The 24,598-nt window shown below is 37.7% G+C and overlaps 8 protein-coding genes across 8 annotated transcripts; 3 read left to right on the forward strand and 5 right to left on the reverse strand.

Annotated features, from left to right (window-relative positions):
* Positions 1 to 792: 792 nt before the first annotated feature.
* Positions 793 to 2,732, forward strand: LOC106422660 (transcription termination factor MTEF18, mitochondrial-like). The gene has a single exon (XM_013863439.3). The coding sequence runs from the start codon at positions 903 to 905 to the stop codon at positions 2,583 to 2,585; it is 1,683 nt and encodes a 560-aa protein (XP_013718893.1). The 5' UTR covers positions 793 to 902; the 3' UTR covers positions 2,586 to 2,732.
* Positions 2,733 to 2,973: 241 nt separating this feature from the next.
* LOC106422785 (leucine-rich repeat protein FLOR 1-like) lies at positions 2,974 to 4,504 on the reverse strand. The gene is made up of 2 exons (XM_022698153.2): positions 3,687 to 4,504; positions 2,974 to 3,421 (listed from the first exon to the last, which is right to left on the reverse strand). Exons 1-2 carry the CDS (start codon positions 4,285 to 4,287, stop codon positions 3,048 to 3,050), a joined length of 975 nt encoding a protein of 324 aa, XP_022553874.1. The 5' UTR covers positions 4,288 to 4,504; the 3' UTR covers positions 2,974 to 3,047.
* Positions 4,505 to 4,701: 197 nt separating this feature from the next.
* Positions 4,702 to 7,136, reverse strand: LOC106422707 (3,9-dihydroxypterocarpan 6A-monooxygenase-like). The gene is made up of 2 exons (XM_013863486.3): positions 5,709 to 7,136; positions 4,702 to 5,430 (listed from the first exon to the last, which is right to left on the reverse strand). Exons 1-2 carry the CDS (start codon positions 6,600 to 6,602, stop codon positions 4,804 to 4,806), a joined length of 1,521 nt encoding a protein of 506 aa, XP_013718940.1. The 5' UTR covers positions 6,603 to 7,136; the 3' UTR covers positions 4,702 to 4,803.
* A 933-nt stretch (positions 7,137 to 8,069) lies between these two features.
* Positions 8,070 to 11,006, reverse strand: LOC106400062 (beta-amyrin 24-hydroxylase). Its single transcript, XM_013840477.3, has 2 exons — positions 9,748 to 11,006; positions 8,070 to 9,040 (listed from the first exon to the last, which is right to left on the reverse strand). The coding sequence occupies exons 1-2, from the start codon at positions 10,654 to 10,656 to the stop codon at positions 8,372 to 8,374; spliced, it is 1,578 nt and encodes a 525-aa protein (XP_013695931.2). The 5' UTR covers positions 10,657 to 11,006; the 3' UTR covers positions 8,070 to 8,371.
* A 497-nt stretch (positions 11,007 to 11,503) lies between these two features.
* LOC106422605 (transcription factor TGA5) lies at positions 11,504 to 14,082 on the forward strand. Its single transcript, XM_013863386.3, has 8 exons — positions 11,504 to 11,633; positions 12,267 to 12,427; positions 12,504 to 12,563; positions 12,643 to 12,702; positions 12,786 to 12,915; positions 13,083 to 13,354; positions 13,422 to 13,667; positions 13,744 to 14,082. Exons 2-8 carry the CDS (start codon positions 12,362 to 12,364, stop codon positions 13,888 to 13,890), a joined length of 981 nt encoding a protein of 326 aa, XP_013718840.2. The 5' UTR covers positions 11,504 to 11,633; positions 12,267 to 12,361; the 3' UTR covers positions 13,891 to 14,082.
* A 111-nt stretch (positions 14,083 to 14,193) lies between these two features.
* On the forward strand, positions 14,194 to 15,938 carry LOC125581376 (protein MIZU-KUSSEI 1-like). The gene has a single exon (XM_048746706.1). It carries the CDS (start codon positions 14,943 to 14,945, stop codon positions 15,699 to 15,701), a length of 759 nt encoding a protein of 252 aa, XP_048602663.1. The 5' UTR covers positions 14,194 to 14,942; the 3' UTR covers positions 15,702 to 15,938.
* Positions 15,939 to 16,141: 203 nt separating this feature from the next.
* Positions 16,142 to 17,594, reverse strand: LOC106422601 (cytosolic sulfotransferase 15). The gene has a single exon (XM_013863383.3). It carries the CDS (start codon positions 17,540 to 17,542, stop codon positions 16,436 to 16,438), a length of 1,107 nt encoding a protein of 368 aa, XP_013718837.1. The 5' UTR covers positions 17,543 to 17,594; the 3' UTR covers positions 16,142 to 16,435.
* A 5,229-nt stretch (positions 17,595 to 22,823) lies between these two features.
* LOC106422613 (protein MAINTENANCE OF PSII UNDER HIGH LIGHT 1-like) lies at positions 22,824 to 24,443 on the reverse strand. The gene is made up of 3 exons (XM_013863399.3): positions 24,172 to 24,443; positions 23,772 to 23,906; positions 22,824 to 23,305 (listed from the first exon to the last, which is right to left on the reverse strand). The coding sequence occupies exons 1-3, from the start codon at positions 24,346 to 24,348 to the stop codon at positions 22,943 to 22,945; spliced, it is 675 nt and encodes a 224-aa protein (XP_013718853.1). The 5' UTR covers positions 24,349 to 24,443; the 3' UTR covers positions 22,824 to 22,942.
* Between the last annotated feature and the right edge of the window lie 155 nt (positions 24,444 to 24,598).

The following is a 24,598-nucleotide window of genomic DNA, read 5'->3' on the forward strand; positions in this document are numbered from 1 at the left end:
TCTTTTTTCTTCTTCTCATTGTTCTCAAACTAAATTTGATTGCTCTAGTATTAGTATACACACTGCATATTATGCTGGAAAAAAAACTGGAGATCGTGAGCTCATAATAGTAGATTGTCTTGATAAGCTCGTTCTTAAAATCTTGCTGCATAAAAATCTTTGCATTTCTTTGCCTTATTTACAAAGAAAAAGGCTCAGATTGAAACATTGTTATGAAATTGCCGTAAATTTAAATGACTTTGTATGCTATTTTGTGATTGAAAACTTCTTTTTTGTCTAAAGGCCTTGAAATATTTTGGTCAGCCCCTAAACCGACTGATGATCCCTTCACTATCACTCTGAGCCCGTCAGGGAAGAGAGCCCATCAGAATAAAGAAGCATTGTGGACAAATTGACAAACAAAAAGAACTTTATATTGGAAACTTTTATTTTAAATTTTGGAAATACTCCAAAATTCGTTAAAATACAATGAGAACTCAAGCCAATGATAAAAATCAAACAAAAATTGAATTAACTGTTATCTCAAAATTGTAGTTATAATATAATTACTTTTGGTGACAAAAACTTAAAAATGACTATTTGGAAAAAAAAATTGTTCAATTGACAAACCAAAAAATAACTTTATATTGGAGATCTTTATTTAAATCTTGAAAATACAATGAGAGAACTCAAGTCAGTGATAAAAATCAAATATTGAATTTGATTTAATATTATCTCAAAATGAATTTTTAGAATATGATGAATATGCTAAACATAAACAAAAATTATAGAATCTTTAAAATATGACGAAATAATATCGTCACACATAAACACACATGTCTCTCTCTCTGTCTGTGTTCATACAGTTCATCCATTGAGACAAGAGATGAAGAAGAAGAAGACACAGAGGTAAGTAAACTACAATGTCTCTAATCCGAAACCCTAGATCACCCACCTCTCTTCTCAACTGGGTCTCCCACAAAGTCTCCACCTTTAAAAAACCCCAACCTCCCATAAACCCTAGAAGATCTCTCTCCTCCACCACCACCTCGAAACTCCCCAGAAACGAGATTCGCAGACTAACCCAACTCGCCATGTTCGACTACTTCTACAACAACAGAGGCCTTCAGTTCCTAATCGCCGAGAGCCTGAGCAAAAACGCTCCTCTATTCAACGACACCCTCCTCAACAAGCTTCACAACGATTCTGCTTCTTGTGGTGATGACGTCATCAGATCCATCACTAAGTTCCTTCTTTACCACCCTGTGAACGAGTTCGAGCCTTTCTTCGAGAGCTTAGGTTTAAAACCCTCTGAGTTCAGCCCTCTCGTGCCTTGCGATAAGATGTTTTTGAACGAAGATGCGTTCTTGTTGGAGAATTATCATGTCTTTTGGAACTATGGGATTGGTCGGGAGAAGATGGGGAAGATCTTTAAGGAAGCTAGGGAGGTGTTCGGTTACGAGAGTGGTGTCTTAGCTTCAAAGATTGAATCTTTAGAGCGTTTGGGGTTTGGGAAGGTGTTTGTCTCCAAGCTCATCGTTTGTACCCCGAGGGTGCTGACTGGTGAGACGATATTAGAAATGGTCAGCGTTGTAGACACTGTTGGTTCGGATTGGGTGTTGGAGAATTTATCAGAGGGAGGCTCTTATGACTGGAGATGCATCCATAGGTGTTTAGCCTTTCTTAGAGAGTTATGTGGAGGAGACGAGAGTGAGGTACTAGAGTTAATCAAGAACCGGCCCGGGCTGGTTCTGGAGGAGTCTGGAGAGTGGACAATGATCTTAGCTGGGTTTCAGACGAAGCTAGGTTGTTCCAGAAGTGAGTTGGTTATGAGACTCCCTCCCCAGAGTAGTCAGGAGGTAGGGAAGTGTGTTTCGAATCTACGGCATTGCTTTTTGTTCCTGAGAGGTATCAAGATGGAGGCTTATGAGATAGGCAAGGTGTTTCGTAACCACTCTCACTGGCTTGGAGAGTCTCGTTTGAAGCACACTAGTACCTTTCTTAATAATCTGAAAGGCGGGAAGAAGCGGCTTTGTCAGGTGATTCAGGAGAATCCGGAGGAGATGAAGAAATGGACTATGGGGTTGAGAGTAACGCCGTTGCCAGGGACTGATGTGGTGGACGTAGTCGGCTCCAAAGCGATGAAGACTCAGTTTTTGTTGGAGCTCGGATACGAGGAGAAGGAGATGGAGAAGGCCCTCAGGTGTTTTCGAGGGAGAGGGTCTGAGCTTAAGGAGAGGTTTGAGTTTCTTAAGAGCTTGGGGTTGAGTGAAGGGGAGGCTAAGGAGATGGTGAAGGCGTCTCCTGATGTGCTGACGCAGGCGAGCGATGTGTTGGAAGCAAAGGTTGATTACCTTGTGAATGAGTTGGGGTACCCGCTTTCGACTCTGGTGGCTTTTCCTTCGTGTCTTAAGTACACGCTTGAAAGGATGAAGGTAAGGTTTGCAATGTATAATTGGTTGCAAGAGAGAGGGAAGGCGGATGCGAAGCTGGCGATAAGTACCATTCTTGTGTACTCTGATAAGTCGTTTGTGAAGAGGTTTGTGAACCGTCACCCTGATGGTGCTAAGTATTTTGAGGAGTTGAAGAAGAGTGCTTCTTTGTGAGTATATAGAAGAAGAAAGTTTATCAAGATGTGGTTTCTAACCTTTGATGAAGACAATTTTTGTGGACCAGTAACTTCAAATCTCTCTGTAATGATTTGCTATGTAATGTTTCCACAAGCTCAATAGCAATTTTGGATCAAATTAAAATTGTTACTATAATTAGCCAAGGGTTCCACATGAGCTTGTTCTCAGGGTTTAGCATCAAGGTCCAAGGAAAATCCAAAAGAATTCAAACTAAAAAATATAAGAGAATATTCACACTAATTTGTAAACTAAAAAAATATAAGAGAATATTCAAACTAGTTTGCAAACTAAAAAATATAAGAGAATATTCAATCTAATTTGCAAACTAAAAAAATATAAAAGAATATTCTTTTTTTTTATTGTGAAACAGAGAATATTCAAACGAATTTACAAACAAAATATTCTTGGTACATTTTCAAAATGTGTTTGATCGATTGGCTAGCAACGCTTGAGAGGCGCCCCACATAGACAGAGGTTGTTGGAGAACTCATAGACCTCGAAGTTCTGTATCAGACCTCCCTGTGGTATGGACCCACATAGACGGTTGAAACTTATGTTAAATTGGTTAAGTTGGAGCTTGGTCAGCTCCAAAGGAAGCTCTCCGAAAACTCTGTTATGGCTAAGGTCCAATGACACCAAGCTCTTGGCCAGTTTGACCTTTGAGAGATCAAAGTGGAAGTTGTTCCGAGACAAGTCTAACCTTACGGTTGTTTTGTTATGTCCAAAGAACATTGAAGCATCTCCACCGAAGTTGTTTCCTGACAAACTCACGGTGTTGAAGTTGGTTTTCGATAATGACTTTGGTATTTCTCCTGCATTACAAATTACAATTAAATCAACATAATCAATTTATGTATATCATTCCTTATTACTAATGTTCTATAAATCGGTTTAAACGGTTCTAAAATGATTGTTTTTTAAATCGGTCTAGGTGGCATGCAATATACAAACATCCAGTTAGACATTAATCCTATATAAAACATCTAATTACTGCCTATTGATTTCTTAAACATTTGATTATTATATATCTAGGCTAAGGAAAAAATCTTAGGCAATAACTTGAGTGACAAATTTTACCTGAGAGGTGATTATTACCTAAGTAGAGTTTTGGGATCTTTCCAGCAAAGGAACCGAAAGATTCCGGTATAGAACCGGTTAACTTGTTATGACTGAGCTGTATGGTCTCAAGTCTATGCATCTGAGAAATCGAACCAGGTATTGAACCGTTGAACCGGTTAAAGGAGAGGTCCAAGAAAGTAACGTTCTGAAGCTGGCTGATGTAATCAGGGACTGGACCAGAGAGTTCGGTTATCCTAAACCGAAGGTAGACTAGATTCTTGAGCTTGGTGATAGAGCGTGGAATGGTGCCTCTGAGTCGAGAGAGACTGCTCAAGTCTAGGATAACGAGGTCAGTAAGGTCTCCTATCTCCTCAGCTATCTGACCAACGACGTCTCCTGCAGATATAGTGAGGCCGGTGATGCGGCGGTGAGTGCACACAACGCCGGTCCAGTTGGTGCAGCAGTCGGTTTTGGGGTCCCAAGAGTTGAGGATTTGAGGGTTGTTTAAGGACTTCTTGATCTTGAGGAGAGTAGTTTTGTCATTTGAGTTACAACTTCTAGAACATGGGAAGAACATGAAGAAGAAAAAGAGAGCGGGGTTAAGAAGCTTCATTCTCATTGGCTCTTAACTTGCCTGTGAAGTTTCTCTTATTTTTGAATCATTTATGTTCTAAACGAGTTGATAGTCAAAGAGTGGATGATCCATACAAAATGGTCCACTTTGACCATTCACATGCTTTGTATGTTACAACTAATTTTAAAAAGTGCTGTCAAAATGTTCTTAGTTTACATTTGACATTGATCTGCTGATAAATACCCTCATATAATAATATATCAAGTTTAGCAATAAATCAAATTTTGTTAAAAAAATATCACACAAAGAGTTTTCGCAAAATAGCATTCACTAAAGGAAATAGTAATTAGAGATTAGTATTTAAAGGGTGAAATTAGGATCAGAGTTTAGGATGTAGAGGAATTTATTTGGGACATTTTCTCTTTGAATGCTTTGTGACAATTTTTTAAAAAAATGCTATTTATGAGATTTGCCATAATTTATTCTTGAAATGGGTAAAAGTTTTATATACAAGTAGCTTGACGTTTCTTGCTGCTCTTAGTTCCCTTATTAAACCATTACCTAGAAGTTGACCTTTGGTTCAAGTGAGAACAATGACTTTATACCCTCCCTAGCAACAGGAACACACACCAAAGGTGTGGCTCTAGGCAGAGATGATCCACTCCCTTCACTCATCTCCACACGTCCCTTCACTTTCAACTCAAAGCACTGAATCACCGCAGCTAAAACCAATGGAACAAATCTAAACACCATCTTCTCTCCAGGACAACTTCTTCTACCAGCTCCAAAAGACACCATCTTCTCACTCATTACCTTCCATTCACTTCCTTCAAACCTCTCAGGTTTAAACTCCAATGGATCTTCCCATTGATTTGGATCTCTTCCTATAGCCCAAACGTTAACTATCACTCTTGTTTTTGCTGGGATTCTGTATCCAGCCACTGCACATTCTTCATTTGATTCTCTAACGAATATTGGTCCTCCAGGATGTAACCTCAATGTCTCCTTCACAACTGCTTGGATGTAACTGAGATTGCAAAGATCAGATTCTTGTACTAGTCTCTTGTCTCCCACCACTTGTTCTATCTCTTGTTGGGCTTTCTTCATGATCTCTGGATTGTTTATTAGCTCTGATAAAGCCCATTCTACTGTGATGGCAGATGTATCTGTTCCACCTCCATAAATGTTCTGCACAACAATAAAATTACAAAGATGTAACATGAATGTTATGTGTTGACCAACTAAGAGTTGGCCTAGTGGCTAAAATTCTTAGATTATCAAGTAGATATCTAAGGGGTCATGGTTTCAATTCCCGTTGGGAGGGTCTGCTCTCCTAAGAGAGTTAATATAAAATGGTTTGGGCCTCGTCCTAGAGGATGTACCTGGCTTTCGGGTCTAAAACCTCTAGACATTAAAAAAAAAAAAAAAAAAGAATGTTGTATGTTTGACTTAATAAGACATGTTACCATGATGAAGCCCTTAATGTTTTCTCTCGTCAGTTTTATCTCTGAGTTTTTGTCTTCATATATGTCAAGCAAGATGTCTAGCATGCTCCTTACACCTCCTGCATCCTTGTGATTCCTAGACTCATGCTCTTTCATTATCCTCTCTATGATCACATCATATCTTTCTCTAGCGTTCTTAAGCCTCTTCTTGATTCCTTGCAAGTCAAGTCTCCTCAAGAACCAAAACGTTTCAGAAACATTGAAGAAACCTGCTAGCTCATTCAACTCAACCACCATTTTGATAACTTCCTCTCTTCTCCCACTATCCGATCTCCTTTCTCTGAACATCATTCTCGTTATGATGCTGCTTGTCAACTCCTTAAGCTGTTCACCGAGATCAACACTCTCTTCTATTTCTGCTTTCTTCATAACACGCACCAAAAGCTTCCTCAACTCCTCGGTTCTTACATTGGCAAATCTATCTATTGCTCTGCTGCTGAATAGCTCCATCATACAAATCCTCTTCATGAACTTCCAGTGAAGCCCATAAGGCGCTGAGAAGAAATCAGCTGAGCCATAAGTAAGGTAGTCAACATTTTGCATTGTTGGACGGTTCAAGAAGTTGAGCTCATTGGATTTGAGAATTTCATTTGCCATCTCGGTTGATGAGACAATGACATTAGGGATGGAGCCAATGAAGAGATACATCAAGGGTCCGTAGTGGGTTGAGAGCTTGTGAAGTGCTTGGTGAGCTATGGGACCAAGAAGGTGAATGTGACCGATGATTGGTAAAGCTGTTGGACTTGGTGGAAGAGATAGTTTATTGCGGAATCTATAGGTGTTTATGGATTGGATCAAGAGTATGATTCCAAGGCATAGAAGGATTGTTACAATGAAGTATTGTGTATCCATCATTCTAGTTTGTGTAAGTGTATGAGAATGGTATTGAGATGGTTTTATAGGATATGTGCAAAGTCATGACTCATTAAGGTATCCAATGTTAAAGCCAACCTTAAGATTCTTTATATCCTCTTTTGTCTTTGTTGTGTATTTGTCTCTTTTGTGAGGGTATAATCTTTGTTTTTATTCTGTTTTCATGTACTATTGGATTATGTACAAAATTTGTTTTTTAAAGAATTTACTTGATGGTAGTTAAACTTTCATTATCTGTTGATAAAATAAAAATGTTTCTACTTTAATTTCATTGACTATTGATTGTAGTTAGATTAAAATAAAAATGTTTTCATTTTCTATTAATTATAGTTGGGTTAGTATCTTAGATAAGTAATTACTTATTGCAAAAGTTAAACTCATGGAAAGTAGGTACGGATTTCATAAGCTTCACTTATGAAAACAGAGAACAACTAGTCCATGTAGAAAAAGAGCATGAGAATAACATGTAGATGACATGTATAATATATAAATGTTTGAAAACTATATGCAGTGACTTACATTTATTTGTTTGAACTGTTGGCTAGTTGTTTTCTCTCTTATTTTGACTCTTTTTTTCATGTTTCTGTCTCTTATGTGAAGGTATAATCTCTGTTTTGATTCTGTTTTCATGGTTATTTATGTTCTGTTGGTTATAAACAACTTTAAAGTGTAAGTTGCTTGCTGTCCCTGTTAAAACAACTTCTTTTGGGGTTTTCTACAATAAGTCATCGACAATGGAGTACAATATGGAGTACTATCTGTTGACGAACCAGAAGAAACCTATGATTCCAAGGGATAGAAGGATGGTTGCACCGAAGTATTGTGTATCTATCATTCTCGTTTGCGTATGTGTACGAGAAAGAGACTAAGATGGTTTTAAAGGAGATGCAGCAAAGTCATGACTCATTATGGTATCAAATGTTAAACCTAACCTTAAGATTCTTTCTTTTCTCTTTTGTCTTTGTTCTGTTGATTTGTCTTTTCTGTGAGGGAATAATCTTTGTTCTTATTCTGTTTTCATCTTTATTTTATGTACTAATGGATTATCAACAAATTCTTTTTGTAAGAATTTACTTGATGATTGTTAAGCTTTCATTATCTTTTGACAAAATAAAAAAATTTCTACTTTCATTGGCTACTGATTTTAGTTAGATGAAAATAAAAATGTGTTAAAATACTGACTGCAATAGTTAGAATTCATGGAAGTAGGCAATTATATGTAATAAGTAGAAACAGAGCATGAGAATAACATGTACCTGACATGTAATAGATAGATGTTTTCGAAACTATATGCAGTAACTTATGTTTGGTTTTGGATTGTTAGCTACTTTTTTTTTTTCACTGTTGTTCTGTTTCTCTCTTATGTGAGGTTATAGTCTCTGATTTTTATGATGTTTCCCTGATTATTTATGCCATCTTGGCTATAAACAAATTAAAAATATAAGAATGTGTACTACCGTTGTTAAGCTTTCATTATCTGCTGACAATAAAAATAGTTCCTTGTCCCATACTATGGTGATTTTCAGCTGTACTTAGATTGGTCATTAACGTGTCTACTTAAGTGCAAAAGTTACAGTCATGAAAAAGTAGCAGAGAAGAATATTTAGTTACAAGACGTGTTGATTTTACAAGATCGGAACAGTTCTTTTCATTAAAAGTCTGGAGCTTGTAAGAAAAACAGAGCACAAAACAGAGGAATATATGTTTCTGAATTATTAAGAATGTTTCTTTTCAGAAACTTACTGAGTTCCTTATCCAAATGGATCAAAATATAATTTAGGAGAACACATAAGTGAACTTCCTCCAGCTGTCCCTGAAGCCGAAAAGCCCGTTGGTAACTTAATCTTGAACTTTTCCTCATCTCCCTTCACAGTCCAATCAAAACACTGAACTAATGATCCTACCGTGAGACTCAGCACCAAAGACGCATGAGAAGCTCCCAAACACGCTCTCCTTCCACTTCCAAACGCAAGATAGTTCACATCCTGACCTTTTAACTCCAACATATACTGCTGGTAATAATAACCCATCTTTCTCTCTGTGTTTTCTTCCGCCACAAGAAACCTCTCTGGCACAAACTTGTCTGGATCTTTGTACGTCCTCGGATCACGCATTATCCCGTAAGCATTTATGAAGATCTTTGTCCCGGATTTTACATCGTACCCGTTGATCTTCATGTCTCTGTTGCATTCTCTGCGTAGTAACGGTCCCACTGGATGAAGTCTTAGTGTCTCCTTGATAGCTGCTTGCAAGTAAGGAAGCTTCTGCAAGTCTGATTCTTTGATTAACCTATGAGTGTTTCCCAAAATAGATTTGATCTCTTCTCTGATCTTTGTGAAGATGTTTTGATGGTTGATCAGCTCTGTCATTGTCCATTGTAATGCTGCAGAAGTCGTGTCTAGGCTTGCCATGAACAACTCCTGTAATGAGGTATAAATAAAGTTTCCGAGAGAGGTTAGTTTAAAAGATTAGCTTAGGTCTGGACATATTTACTCCGAACCATACTGAACCTAAAAAATGAAACCAAAACCGAACTGAATTTCATAAATATCTCTATGAATACTATATTTTCAGAAATGATAAAACGAACTAATAACCGAATGATTATTCAAAATTTTAAATAGAGTTTATATACCTAAAAATATTAATTATATTTAGTTTTGTAATAACCAAATATCCTAATACTATTTATAAACCAAATTATCCAAAACCCGAATTATTTGAATGTTTTCTTATCCAAAATATATTCAATTATCTGAATTGCCCATTTTATCCTAAAAACATGAATTATCCTATACTTTATTTGAAACAAATCTGAATAATCTACAAAGTTTACCCAAATTAACCGAAATTATCTGTTTGTTGATGACAAAAAAAACGAAATTATCTGAAAAACCAAAACCGATGCAATACTGAATTGGACTCAAAACTTTCTCGGATATTAACCGGTTTCTAACTTTATTATCCGAACTAAACCAAAATAACCAAACGAAATGAAATGAAATGAAGTTCATAAAAAATCAAATATGTCCTAAATCTATAGAACCTAAAAACAAAAACCGAACTAACCTAACTGAACTGAAAAGCAAAATTCCCAGGGCTATATTAGCTGATGAAAAATTCTTACTAGGATGAAGAATTTGATCTGATTCAGAGTCAGTTTGAGTTCAGCTTTAGGGTCGTTATACGTGTCCAACAAGATATCGACTATATCTTTATCTTTCTCTCCATCATTACCGCTCTTACCGTCCTCATAATCCTTCAGTATCTTCTCAACCAACTCATCGTACCGCCAAATAGAGGATCTAAGCTTCTCACCATTACCAAACACATCCAGATCCCGCAACGGTCCAAACAGCTCCATGAGCCCTAACCTTGTGGCACAAGCCATGATATCGCTCACTATCTTCCTTATCTCTATGGGAAGATTCGAGTTCTGGCGGCAACGTTTCCCCATAACCATCTTCGATAGTATCTTCGTGGTCAAAGCAGTGAACTCCAAACCGAGATCACACGCCTCTCCGTTCCTCGACTTCTCAACGAGTGATCTAAGCAAAGCTAACGTCTCCTCCTCTCTTATATCAACAAAACGATCTAACTGATGGCCGGCGAATAGCTTAGTCATGCAAAGCTTTTTCATGAACCTCCAGTAAGGTCCGTACGGCGCGTTGAAGAACTCTGCTCCTTTGTAGACGTTGAAATGCCTCGGACCGAACACGAACTTGGAAGCGAAGTCAGGGTCGTGAGTCTTGAGGATTTGTTTAGCCGTGTCGGAGTCTGAGACCACGAGGACTTGTAGTGATCCTATGCGTATGTTCATGAGTGGACCGTAGGTTTGGGATAAGGCTTGTAGAGATCGTGGGAGGCTTGAACGGAGGAGATGCATGTGGCCGAGAATGGGAAGGGCTCTTGGTCCTGGGGGAGTACCACGGCGTGTGGAGGAAGTGAGGAGTCTTTGAAGAAGGAAGATTGTAATGACTGTGAAGAAGACGTAAGAACATGTTGTGTAATTAATATCCATATTGTTTGTAACCATTTCTGTTTGTATGATCGAGATAAAACAAGATGTTATATAAAAATGAAACTTGTCTTGTTGCTATGAAGGATCTAAGAGCACCCCCATTGAGGGTTTAATGGGGGAGTTCACACAAAAACCAAGACAAAAAAATAATAAAATAATTCAATCCCATGAACCCTCTCTCTCCTAAAGTTCTCTTGGTTGAACCCCTCACTCCTAAAGTTCATCACTGTAGCGCGGGCCCCATGTGTCGTGGCGGCCCGCGATTGGTCTAACTTTTTTTTTTTTTTTTTTAAAAAACAAAAAGAAAAAAATACAAATTTTAATAATAAAAAACTAAAAAGATGAACCCCAAAAGGGGGTTCATTGATGTGGATGCTCTAAGAGTACAAAGATTCTTGTATGATGATGACACTGACTCAACATTTTAAACTGTAAAATAAATTTTTAAAACCTTCCATATGGTGCAGAGTGTCTCCTTCTTTTTCGAGTTTGAAGCCTTCTGGTTCAGCCAGTGTTATTCACTACGCTGACTTTACCTACTTTACTTTTGTACGAACCTGAGAACACAAGCCAGCTTTTAACTATTTTTCTTTTATAAATAAGCATCACTTTTATTACAGAGAACTTTTTAGTCCTTTTTGAACAGACTTTAGATCGAACAGACACACTCAGATGGCTATTGGATTCGTCTGATCGGCTGATCTGAATGGTTACGGAGGAAAGCAATGACGTAACAATCGAGTACTTGGAATTAAAATATTAAAAAGTAAATAAATAATGTGGTTCTTTTTGTAATTATAAGAGAATATGGTTAGTTATTGTAAAACAGAAAAACATAAGGGGCTAAGGTTGTAATTTACTTCCCGTGAAATTCATCGGAGAGATTCTTTTCTTTGGGGGAACTGGTAGATTAAATAATTTTCAGACCAAAACGACGTCTTATCGGAGATTGGAACTTCAGATCGTCTCTCTCTCTGTTTCTTGTTTTCAAGGTGTGACCTTTCTTCCTCAAACCAACTTTCTTTCTAGGGTTTTTGTTCTTTTTGCTTCAGTCATTTCTATAACTTTGTGTGTTTGACTTAGAAGCTAACCTAGTTGACTTACAGAACCTGATAAAGAGTTTCTGCTTCGGTTATTTTGATTTAAAACGTTAGTTCTGTTTCAGATATTTAGATGAGAGATGTTTCTCAGCTTCAATTCATAGCTGCCGCTTCACTTCACTGCTGCTCGTTGTTTTTTTTTAGTTAGTCAATACTGAGTCAACTCGGATGTGAATGAAACACTGACTAGTTTGTTTTCTTTTCTACTAATTGGAATTGCAAATTGAAAAAAAAAAACTCAGCTACTGAAGCTACTTCACTGTCATTAAAAAGTGTAATTGTTCTGTTTTTTTTTTTATGAACCAACTGATAACTTGTTCAATGTGTGTGACTGTGCTGACTGAGGCTGAGTGGTTTGGATCTTTATTTAAATGTGACTGAATTTATCTTATTGAAATTGAAGGATGTAACGTATTTATTGGTTTAATGAGTTGGCTTTGAACATGTGATGTTATCATAGATACTCTATTTATTAGGATTAGAGTACTATAATCTACATCTGATTGACCATCTTTACTTTGACAGGCTTTACTCCATCTGATGTAATTCTATGTGCACGAGGAAAACTCTAGAGGGTACCATTATTTATTAGTAACAGAGATTTGTATGAAAAGAATAGAATGGGAGATACAAGTCCAAGAACATCAGGCTCAACAGATGGCGACATGGATCAAAACAACCTAATGGTTAAGCTTGTATTATTTGCTTCTTTATCGCTTCATTAAATGGCCATCGTTTCTAAATGAAACTGTGTTTCTGCAGTACGATGGTGGGCATGTGGGTGAGTCTAGCGACCGTTCAAAGGAAAAAATGGATCAAAAGGTAATACATACATATTGTCTTTCTAGTTGAGCCTTTTCAGTTATGTTTTTTTTATTCTTGTTAATTTGTAATTCAACAGACGGTTCGTAGGCTCGCTCAAAACCGTGAGGCTGCAAGGAAAAGCAGATTGAGGAAGAAAGTATGCTTAATACTTTGTTTTCAAACTTTTTTTTTTATGTTTTCTACAAACTTTGAGATGTTAATTGGGTACTGCACTTTCAGGCATATGTTCAGCAGCTAGAGAACAGCCGTTTGAAGCTAACACAGCTTGAACAGGAGCTGCAAAGAGCAAGGCAACAAGGTGTCTTTATCTCAAGCTCGGGAGACCAAGCCCATTCTACTACTGGAAATGGTGAGTTGGTCTGAATCTCTCTATCAGAGAGTTATATTTTGGTGCAATCTTTCTATTGATTTGATTAGTTATACTCCGTCGGTTTTAGATTTGTGCACACATATTAAGTAGTTATCAAGTAGTTTAGCCTATGGTGATGATCTCGTGTATGCTTCTCTGCTATATAGGGGCAATGGCGTTTGATGCAGAGTACAGACGCTGGCAGGAAGATAAGAACAGAAAGATGAAGGAGCTGAGCTCTGCTTTGGACTCTCATGCGAGTGAACCTGAGCTTAGGACAATCGTAGAAGCAGTGTTAGCTCACTACGAGGAGCTTTTCAGGATAAAAAGCAACGCAGCTAAGAACGATGTCTTCCATTTACTATCAGGGATGTGGAAAACACCAGCTGAGAGATGTTTCCTGTGGCTTGGCGGTTTCCGTTCATCAGACCTTCTCAAGGTAATAGACTAAGTAGTTAAAGGAAGAAACAGTTTATAAACAAACTCTCAAACTTTTTATTACACAGCTTATAGCGAGTCAGGTGGAGCCATTGACGGAACAACAATCACAAGACCTAAACAACTTGCAAGAATCTTCTCAACAAGCGGAAGATGCTTTGTCTCAAGGGATGGACAGCTTACAGCAATCACTCTCCGAGACTTTATCAAGCGGGACTCTTGGTTCAAGCTCGTCAGGGAACGTGGCTAACTACATGGGTCAGATGGCAATGGCGATGGGGAAGTTAGGTACACTTGAAGGATTCATCCGCCAGGTAAACGTTTTCAGATTGTTGTTGTTGTTATTACATGTTACTTGAAGTAGTTCTAATAAATCTGTTTTTGTGACAGGCTGATAACTTGAGGCTACAAACGTATCAACAGATGTTGAGAAAGTTGACAACCAGACAATCAGCTAGGGCTCTCCTTGCGATACATGAGTATTCGTTGCGGTTACGTGCTCTTAGCTCTCTATGGTTAGCTAGACCAAGAGAGTGAACCAATCACATGCCAACTGTTTAGTCTTTTTTACCTTCAAAGAAGGGCTACAAAATTTGAGATTGCCTAAGATTCTTAGCATATTATATGATTTGATGACTTTTGAGTATCTAGCTCTTATACTATAGTGTATGATTAGATTGTATTTGTGTTATATTGTGTTTTGAGATTATAAAGTTTATTTTTGAAGTACTTCAAACATTGATGAGAAGACAAAAGAAGAACATAGTAGTGTTGTGTCTTTCACCTCTTATACTTACATGTCACGTGTTACAGACCAAATCTAGTGATATAGTCAACATGGGATTTGAATGAGCTGGTGGAAAACTAATCATGGATTGTTATTCGAGGAGAAACTCACTGTGCCTAGCTATGAGGAGACATCAGATTCATACTCATGTATGATATGTGGGGTGGATGGAGCACGAACTGTCAGAAAGCTGCAGAGAAATGCATCGACTTCGATGTGATTAACAATGGCTTCAGCGGAGGCTTATATAGTTTGATCTGTTCAATACACACTCTGATCAGCTTCGTTGACTTTGTTTCTTTATTTTCATCTTCTTGATACAATATATTACTCACTCAGTGCCTGCCTGATCGACCTAAAGCATCAAAACCACATATTAATGTACATGTAACGTTACAATTAGTCAAATAAGATTCTTTGTATTAAAAATATTCCAAGGAGACACGGAAACATAAGTAAGTGGGAAACAACATTCGAAACAGCAGCTTATAGAATTAGTCTTGCAACCAAACATAGACAACTAATGGCTCTCACCAAAACACAAAACTTAGATTAATCTGAGATATGCCCCCGACCATAAACTAGAACCGGCGAAACTGAAATATAATTCGTATATATATAAATATATCAAAGAAAGTCGCAGACAACACACACGTTTGCAAACAAAACAAAAGATCAAACTCCAACGTGCGTTCCATTAGTGTCTAAAGTCTAAACATTGTATAAAGATTTGATCATTAGTCTAAATACTCATTCCAACCCAAGAAAAAGTTTTCGTTTTATTTTTTTCTTTTATTGTAAAATGGCAACACCACCGTTAACACCAAGGATGCTAACACCAACAACACTATCACCTCTCGGCAGCCCACGCGCCAAAAAATCAACTGCCACCGTAATGCCTGAGATCACACTCGAGCAGCCCTCAAGCAAGACCAACAAATCCCCTGGCTCCAAATCGACAAAACTCTTCCGCCGCGTCCGCTCCGCCTTCCGCTCCCTCCCCATCATGTCCCCGATGTGCAAACTCCCCATGGGAGGCGCGCGTCTCCACGAGAACCACGTCCACGGAGGGACGCGCGTCACGGGGACGCTCTTCGGGTACCGCAAAACGCGCGTGAACCTGGCGGTCCAGGAGAACCCGCGCTCCCTCCCGATCCTCCTCCTGGAGCTGGCCATCCCCACGGGGAAGCTGCTCCAGGATCTTGGCGTTGGACTCGTGAGGATCGCGCTAGAGTGCGAGAAGAAGCCGAGCGAGAAGACGAAGATTGTTGACGAGCCGATATGGGCGTTGTACTGTAACGGGAAGAAGTCCGGGTACGGGGTGAAGAGGGAGCCCACGGAGGAGGATTTGGTTGTGATGCAGATGCTTCATGCTGTTTCGATGGGAGCTGGTGTGTTGCCGGTGACTAGTGGAGGAGGAGGGGGAGGAGAAGGTGATTTGACTTATATGAGAGCGCATTTTGAGAGAGTGATTGGGTCGAGAGACTCGGAGACTTATTACATGATGAACCCTGATGGTAACAGTGGTCCTGAGCTCAGTATCTTCTTCGTTCGGGTTTAAAACGCCGCCGTTTTAGTGAGTTCTCATTAATCATTTTTATATGCTCTCTTTTCTTCTTTTTTTGCTTTGTTTTTTAACTTTGGTAATCACTTGAAATGGTTAATTGGTGATGTAAAGACATGAATGCATACTACATTTTCTATGGCTGTAAGGGAAACGCTAATGAGAGTAGATATGATCACGTAATTTAATGTATATCTACATCGAAATGTCATTGGTGTTTTTAGCTTATGATTACTACTCCGCACCTAGTCGTGAAATGTGTTAAGCTGGAAACAATTATAGATCATGAAACAAATGTGTATATGTGTGTGTTTGTGTGTGTTGTGGATAGTTTGAAGACAGAATGATCCATAACTATCTAGTATTTAAACTTTAGGGATCAAGATGAATGCTTCTGATCTTACCCTAGACAATACAATTTTTTTTTACAGAAAACATACACATGAAGTATTTATACATATCTTTTGATACATTCAGTTACACCCAGACCATAACATGATAACACTTAAATCACAATAATTTTTTTTTTAAAACCCATAATAACAAGCACAATAGTTTTTATTATAATAAAAATCGACAAACTAGTGTTCACGTTGCTTCATTGTTTTCTTCTTCTGTCTATACCAAACAAACCAACTGCTTACACTTTTGTTGTTTTTTAATACCGACTTCAAATGAAAGGGCCCCCTCAACACACTAATTTTGAAACGTGAAGACGTGCATGGCCTTGTTCAGCAGTACCTGAAGGTAAGACCAGTTCCACCTAACTTGTCATCCACTAACGCTGACAATCTCTCAGCTTGTGGAGGGGACAGGTAGTTAATCCAATCACTCACTTCTCCTTTCCTAAACAAGTGCCTATTCTCAAAGTTCTTGATCGATTTGCCCGCCTTGTTCACCTCCAACTTCTTTAAACTCTCGAAGCTACACAGCGCCACGATTGCCTTCGTAACACCCTTTCCTTCCTCTTCTTCCGTGAAAGGAACGCCCAAGAAACTTGCAAGCTTCTTCAAGTTAGACTCTATGTCTTGTTTGAGATCTTCGTAGCGTAAGAACAAGACTTTGTCAGGTCTCTTCAAGCTCTCTTTCCAGTATCCCAACATGTGTTCCCAAAACGGACCAAACCCTATCAGTCCTCGGCAGTACATATCAAACCCTTCGTCCAACGAGACTGGACTCACCGACTCCGACTTTATGCTGTTGGTGTAATGCCACGAGGAGATGAATGTGTCGAACGGGTTCCGACATAAGTACACGACCTTCACGCCAGGTTTCTCGATGGAATCCTTCAGAGAACCGAAAGGGACGTGTGTTGCGAATGTCCTTGGACTGGCTAGACCGGAAAGGTCAGGAACGTCTCCGTTCGCGTAAAGCTTGTACTCAAAGAAAGGTACTAGGTCATGAGGGTTGGATGTAAGGAGAGGGTGGTCAGTGTTTGAGGAAACCGGATCAAACCGGTGTCGGTTAAGGAGTGTATAAGTTAAAGCTTTTAACCATGTTGTACCGGATTTTGGTATGGTAGCAATAACGACGTCGTTTTGGAGCGGTTTGAAATGTTTTTGGAAGGACATGATAGCTTGAATCTCCTTGGATTGGCACCAAAAGCCTTGGAATAGGTAAAGGTGACGAGTTCTCCAACCTCTCTCCTTAGGAAGAGACTCCAACATCTCTTGGAACTCGTAGCTTAGCTCTTCGTCTTCTCTTTCTCCTTCTTGGCGTTTCGGGGCTAGGCTTTTGCCATCTTCTTTGAGGAGCTCGAGCTTGTGGCACACGTTGAAGTTTGGAATCGCCATGATTGGAAGGGTCTTGATGCTTGAGGTCGCCATTGTCTTTGTCATATAAAGAAAAGAAATGTGTTTTTTAATATGGTTTGAATCTTGTTTGCTATATTTTTGTTGAGTAAGTTGGCTGTTTATATAATGACGCAAATGCATGACGATGCGTTGTGAAGAGAAGAGAGCAGGAGCATGTGTTGTTATCGAGCACGTGGGAAATAAACGGCGTATGCGAATGTTAGGTTAGGCCCGCTCTACTTTTACACTTTCTAATAGGGGAGTGTTGTGTTCTCCTTGGAGTTAGTGTAGGTTTGGTTTGCTGCTTTCTCATTTATTATTCTCGTTTGTTTTTGGTCCCATTATTGTCGGCAGACACAACTTTGGACTTTTTTTATTTACTGAAAAACGGCCAAACAATGCAACAATGATCATGTTTACTTGATTCTCTCCTTGCTCTATTTATGATTGTTACCTGCCAATATCATATTTCAACGATTAAACCATGTGGGTTTAAAGGGCAAAATATTGGTAATATTCCAATGGAATAGAACTCAATGTAAATACCAAATAACAAGTGTACACAGTACACAAAGCAGTAATACTTTTTTATGAATACACAACAAAAACTTAAAAGATGAATCAGTTTATGAATAAATAGTCATTTTAAAACCACAAGATACGTGTTAATAATAGCGAGTTCCGGACCCGCACTTATCAACGTATAACATCACGCTTAAGATGTCGACCGAGTTTTTCCAAATTTGGACAGAGGAAATAAATACCTCTAACGGATGGACTCCAATCTCTTATATATTAAAAGAGGAGCATTAGAGTTAATGCTTTCACACCATGTATGACACGTGTCTACTGCAGAGAAACTCGCAAAAATTAGTTACCTTAAATGGTTTTGCTATTCCTGAATTTTTGGAAACGTTTCATTGATCTTGAAAATTAAAAAAACCACTCGTGGAATGAATTATCACGTAAAGCTTATGCTACGACATGACCGTACCATCGTTAAGATTATTAATCCTGAACACTTTCCAGAACATATACGGGTGTGCTCTGTCAGTGCACATCGCGAAGCACTAGATAGTAACACGTGTAAGTTAGAAAGACAGAATCGGGAAGATGAAGACGTAATTAACTTTTCTCTTATACGGGAGACATGAACATTCATATCGGCGAAGAACTCATTATGAACACTTTGAAGAAGAACACACTCTGTATCTTAGAAACGAGACATCACCGAGCTCGCTAAGCATTTTTGCTCCACACTGCATAATGGTTCTTGAACGTGTATAGATTGTATGAACTATAAAAAGTTAGTTTATTATGTCTAACGTTGTTCTTGAACATGACTTCTGAGTTATTACATATCTTTGTTCTTCAATATGACAATCTATGCGCATGCTTGGGATATGAAGAAGTATGATCGAAAGAGAAGATGACGACGTCTGAAGAAGATAAGCTGAGTTCTTTGTTACTCAAGACGATAAAATGGAGAACATGAAGACGTTTAAATTCGTCTGACAGAACCGAGAAGATGAAGACGTCTTTTACTTTTCTCTTAGAAGAGAGACATGACTATTCATCTCGACGAGAACACTTTGAAGCAGAGTACACTCTGTATCTTAGAACCGAGACATGACCGAGCTCGCTAAGTTGCGCAGCTCCACACTGCATTACGGTTCTTGAACGTTTATAGAATGTACGAACTATGAAAAGAGAAGATGACGACGTCACAAGAAGATAAGCTTAGTTATTTGTTACGCAAGACGATATAATGGATTAGATGAAGACGTGTTCTCCCTTTCTGTAATATTAGATTTATGGCATACAAAATAATTGTACGTATCATTAGTTTGTGAAGCCAGGATTCCAAAGCATAATTACAACTTTACGTCTGGACTCTTTTTAATATAGAGTTTAACTGGACGTAATATTGAAAATCGGTTTTTTGGGTTTACTGAACCCAACCGGTCGGTTCATAGAATAATGACGGATATTAAAATCTCACCGGTATAACCAATTCTTTGTTTCCTCTCCAAGGCCAAAATATATGAGAATCAACTACGATAATCAGTTTATGGCAATATCATTAAATTTGTTCATGCTGGCCAAGGCAAAGAAATATGATAATCAATGCGTTTTTAACGTGGAAACTAAGTTAAAATCCTTAGGGTTTTACTCTATTAAGTTCACAGCGACAACATGTTTTAGGAAGATTCAACCCTTGCGTGATTCTAATTTTCTTATCCTTGCGAACTTTAATACGATACTGAAAGGGTTGTCACATCCAATGTACTGTATTGGTATGTTAAGTATAAGTTTGTTTCGTTTTTGATTAGTTACTTAACTCGGTCGTGTAGGATGATTCAGCTGAGATCTATTCATCTTATTTCCATTATTTGTGTAGACCTTTGTGGAGCTATGGTTGCTGTTGGGGAGTTGCAACAACTTGAAGAACTAGGACCTGGCGAGATATTTTCTTATCAGAATACCAGGATGGAGTTCACTTTGGTTAACACAGAGTTTGAACCTCTGACTTTGCTCATATTTTTTTTAAAGAAACAGATCTTAGTTTTCATATATATCAATATGCTAACTCACCAAATGAATTACAAGTTAAAACACTTAAAGTGTGTTGCCTATGGAAAGGAAGCAGTGACTTTGAATGAATACAACCTTAACTCACGTGCTCCAGTGAATGTCTGTGTTTTGAGGTCATGGAGAATCCATTGGGGAGAAGGTTAGCTATATAATATTGCATATTTTGCAGATTAAAATATCTTATGTATTTTGTACTTCTTATGTAGGTGGTTTCAGATATATCACTAACATATAAAGCTCTTCTCAAGTCTTATTTGATCAGGACATGGCAGAAATACAAAACTTCAAATCGAAGTAAGTATCTTCTAAATTATTACTTAGTGTTTTTTTGGCTGGCGATAAGAAAAAAATTTGTGCCCTAATTTTTATCTTCTTCTGTTTCTATGGTCACAGAATTCCTATGCCAGCAAATTGAAGTTGAAGTTGGAGTGTCTATTAATTTGAAGATTTTTTCGTTTTATTAGTATTTTATTTACATTTATATTTTTGTTTTGACTTTCAACATCTTATTTAAGAAATATTATGATAAATTCTTTAATTATGCATTTTAATAATAAATGAGCTTTTTAGTTATAAGAGAGTTATTCTATTGTTTAAATATGCTTTTACCGTTCTTGAAACTTTCTTCCGTTGTTATAAAGTCCTACTTTATCAATCATATATTGCAAATACATACTTTATTTTGGATGTCAAACATTAAATCACCGAGTCAATTCACTCCGCGCAACTTGCACGGGTTATCACCTAGTTATAGCTATAGTACAAAAAAAAATATCTACATTTTTGTATCTTGTCAACAAGTGAAAATTATATGCTATTCAAGTTTTGTACATAACGATGAATATAAGACTGAATTGATTTGATTTTGTATTTTCCTTTCAACTCTAGATTTTTATGTTAATGGGTTATCGACCTACGAATGTTCTTTTCAATAAAAGGGAAAGTTTCTTATATTCAATTGTTTTGGTATATAGATTAACTAGGATTATTTATCATATTAACTATACTATTTAAAATTTTGTTTGACAACATACTATTTTAATTAGGATAAGAATCAAACTTTTAAAGGTTACTCATGCACATGCACAAGAAAGAAGACAAAATGAATAACGTGTTTAATGGTTCTGATTTCACTTGTAAAAAAAGTTTGTTTGGATTCGAACACTGATCTGTCTTTGCGTCATCTGTTTCTTAATCTTAATCTTTGTAAGTGTATTTTTTGTTAAATCTATCTTTGGAGCTTAAAAAGTCTTCATCTTTGGGACGAATCATGTTCTGTTCAAGCACACTCACAGTCCCATATTAATGAAATAACCACTCCCATCCCACGTCGTATCACGTTCATTTCCACACCTCATGTATGTTATGGACCAACTTTTTTAGTTGGGTATCGTTGTCAAGCAAAAGAACAAAAACATATACGCCTATAGCTGAGTACCCGCACCTTATATTGGGACAATACTTATATACAGTCGTTTTCAAGATATATAAAAAAATCATTCTATTTTTTTACCAAAAATGTAAATATTATTTAAAAATGAAATCCACAGAATCTGATAAAAATGTAAGATTTCTAAGCTTGGTTACACGGCAAAAATAAAAAAAACAAACAACATGAAAACAAAGACAATTGATATTTAACTGTTAAACTTGATAATGAACATAATAAGAAGTAACTAGGCAGTTGATCAAAAAAAAAAGAAGTAACTAGGCATGGGGATTTTGGATATAGGTCGGATATGAGTTCGGTTCAGATCAGGTATTTTGAGTATCCGGTAATTCAGATATGAGCCTAGAGGATCCATATAAGAACTGGCAAATTTTCGAATCGGATCAGTTCGAGTAGTTTCAGATTTAGGTCGGTTTGGATAATAAAACTAAGAATTGTCTTATTTCGCAAATTCGATTAATTTGGATACAGAAATATAGGAATTGTTCGGATTTTTGAAGAATTTGGTATAGTTTTGGTTTTGATTATTTTGGTTGGGTTACCGTTCGGGTTTTTGGTTCTGGTGTTTTGCCCGAGCCTAGAAGTAACGACACAATCTTATAAAAATATCATCTTAGACAAGTATGACGTAGTAGTGGTAAAGATATTAAGAGCTGAATTATATATCGACATGCCGTAAGACGCACAAGCTCGGTACATGATGCATTAGGGGAAGTGGAGCCTACTGCCTACGTTGCTTTCTTTATCCTATTCGTTTTGTAAACTCTTAAGTCGACAAATATAGACAAGCAGTCGACTGACTTGCGGCTTACTGTAATGGAGAAAGATACACTATCTTTTGATTGCGACTCTTAACCAAAGTCCGCGACATTACTCTTCCTCTATATCTTGTCTACACAGATGCGTGAAGCGATTTTTTCCCTCGTGTTTATCGAGTAAGGATTTAGATGATGGATGGGTCAAAAAGTAAACTATTACGTCTTGCTTTTTTTTTTTTTATCATTTCTTCTTTTGGGATCAAATACGTCTTGCTTTTTGAATACTTTTTTTTTACAAGCAACGTGTTATAGCCAACAATCCATAGAAGCAGACCTAAGACTCTTAAGGGCAAAGACTGTTTAATTTTGAAAACCAAAGGAGAAGCCTCTGAGACACCTAGAAGGTTCAAAACCTTTACACCTACAAGATTCAAAACACTTACAAGGTTCAAAACTGTAAGGGCAAAGAGTGTTTAAGTTCCGAGATGATAAGACCTTGTTCATATATCTATAGTCAAATTAATTAAACAGAGAAATTAAATATTTATATCTGAATATTAACAAACATGCATAATATTATAGGTATATAGGCTTCAGTTCATCTTTCCACAAAACATATAACCGAATCCTAGGCTAATCCCTTTAGGTGCTACTTGTTGTAGGAACAGAAGACGCCTCCTCAGGTTGAGCCTCACTAGCCATAGTTTCCGGCAGTGAGGTCTCTTGCTGAGCCACCGGTGGAGCTGCCGTGAGTGAAGGGGCAGAAGCTTGAACAGTTTCTGTAGGTTTGAACTTGTTGATGTAGTAGCTAAGAGACGGTCCTCTGTAATCCACCGCTTTTGGTCGAGCAGGGGCGTCTTTTCCGACTTGGAGGAGTATAGAGGAAGCGGAAGCGAGTGCGATGAGTGCAAGACCTCCTACGATTGCTGCTGTGTTCTCAGCCCCATCGGACGAAGATCCTGCAGTACCTGAACTTATGGCGCTCTCTGCTACATACACTGCAGGCTGCAAAAAAGTAACCAGCTATTTATCAGCAACAAAATTTTAGACAATAAAGAGTATAAGAAGAAGCCAAAACAAAATATAGCAAATGACACCAATTATAGCACTAGACTGATAAGATCAAGAAGCATAAAATTCTTTATTATCTTGAAGATTTGTTGAAGAGAACAACTAACTCACAACCAAAAGGCTCCAAAGCAAGAAACTAGTTAAAAAAAAAACTAGTTAAAAATAATAAAAACTAGTTAAAGATAATCTCTTAATCCGGCCTATTTATACTTATTGTCATGCCTCTACTACAGTCTAATGCCTATCAAAAAGATTGAAGCTTTCTCTCCAAATCTTTTTCTCTGTTTTGATCCTTTCTTACACATACTAAAACTGACTCAAGGAAAATATTAAAACTGACTCAAGGAAAATATATTAAAAACTAAAAAAAGGATGGTATGAGTGGATAATTGTAGAAAACCTCAATAGAGTAAACATTAGTCTGACCAGCAGTATCTTTCTCAACATAGCCAGTCCAACCACGCTTCCTTGGTGGAAACGTTCCCACCACTTTAGTCTTTTCTCCAGCTAACCATTCCATACTCACTGTCCCAACCTGTGTGTTTCAGCCATCAAACAATATCATTTTTTTTTCTTCAAATTTTAAGATTTTCTTAGTTTGTAATCAATTTAATACCAATTCTAAGTGTTAGGTGTTTCACTAAAGTTGTCCAATTTTTTTTATGAAATCTTAATACATAATCATGGAGATTTTTCAAGTTTTTACTCATCCATACTCTGTAACAAAAAGAAAACAGAGCTGCACTACTTTGCGAGCATCTTCTAAAAAAAAACATTGTGATTCCGTAAGAAAAGAGTACCTCTTTGTCGGGAGCACATTCCTCGGCATTACAATCAGGATCATCGGAAGAAGCTCTAACGACGGAGACGCAAAGTTTCCTTCCGCAGGACTTGGCGCTGAGGAATCTGCCAAGAGGCTTGGGAGATGGTAAAACGCAGCCGTTTGGGGATAGCAAGACATTAGAAGTGCAAGACATGGTTAGATCAGATACGAGGAGATTCTGCTGGGGTTTGGTTTATCTCTCCGACAGATGTGAGGAGGACAAGACTGAAGAGACGATCATGGGTCTTGTCTTTGTGTTGGTGGGCTTTTCAATCAGTCTACTATAAGGGCCCACACCAAAAACTGAGGCTCAACAACAGCCCATGTTCAATATGGCTATATTGATATGTGACAGGGGTGTTTAGTGCGGTAAAACCGAACTAATTATAACCAAAACGAACCGA

The sequence above is a fragment of the Brassica napus genome, chromosome C2 (assembly GCF_020379485.1).
Source record: "Brassica napus cultivar Da-Ae chromosome C2, Da-Ae, whole genome shotgun sequence".
In the NCBI taxonomy this organism is placed as follows: domain Eukaryota; kingdom Viridiplantae; phylum Streptophyta; class Magnoliopsida; order Brassicales; family Brassicaceae; genus Brassica; species Brassica napus.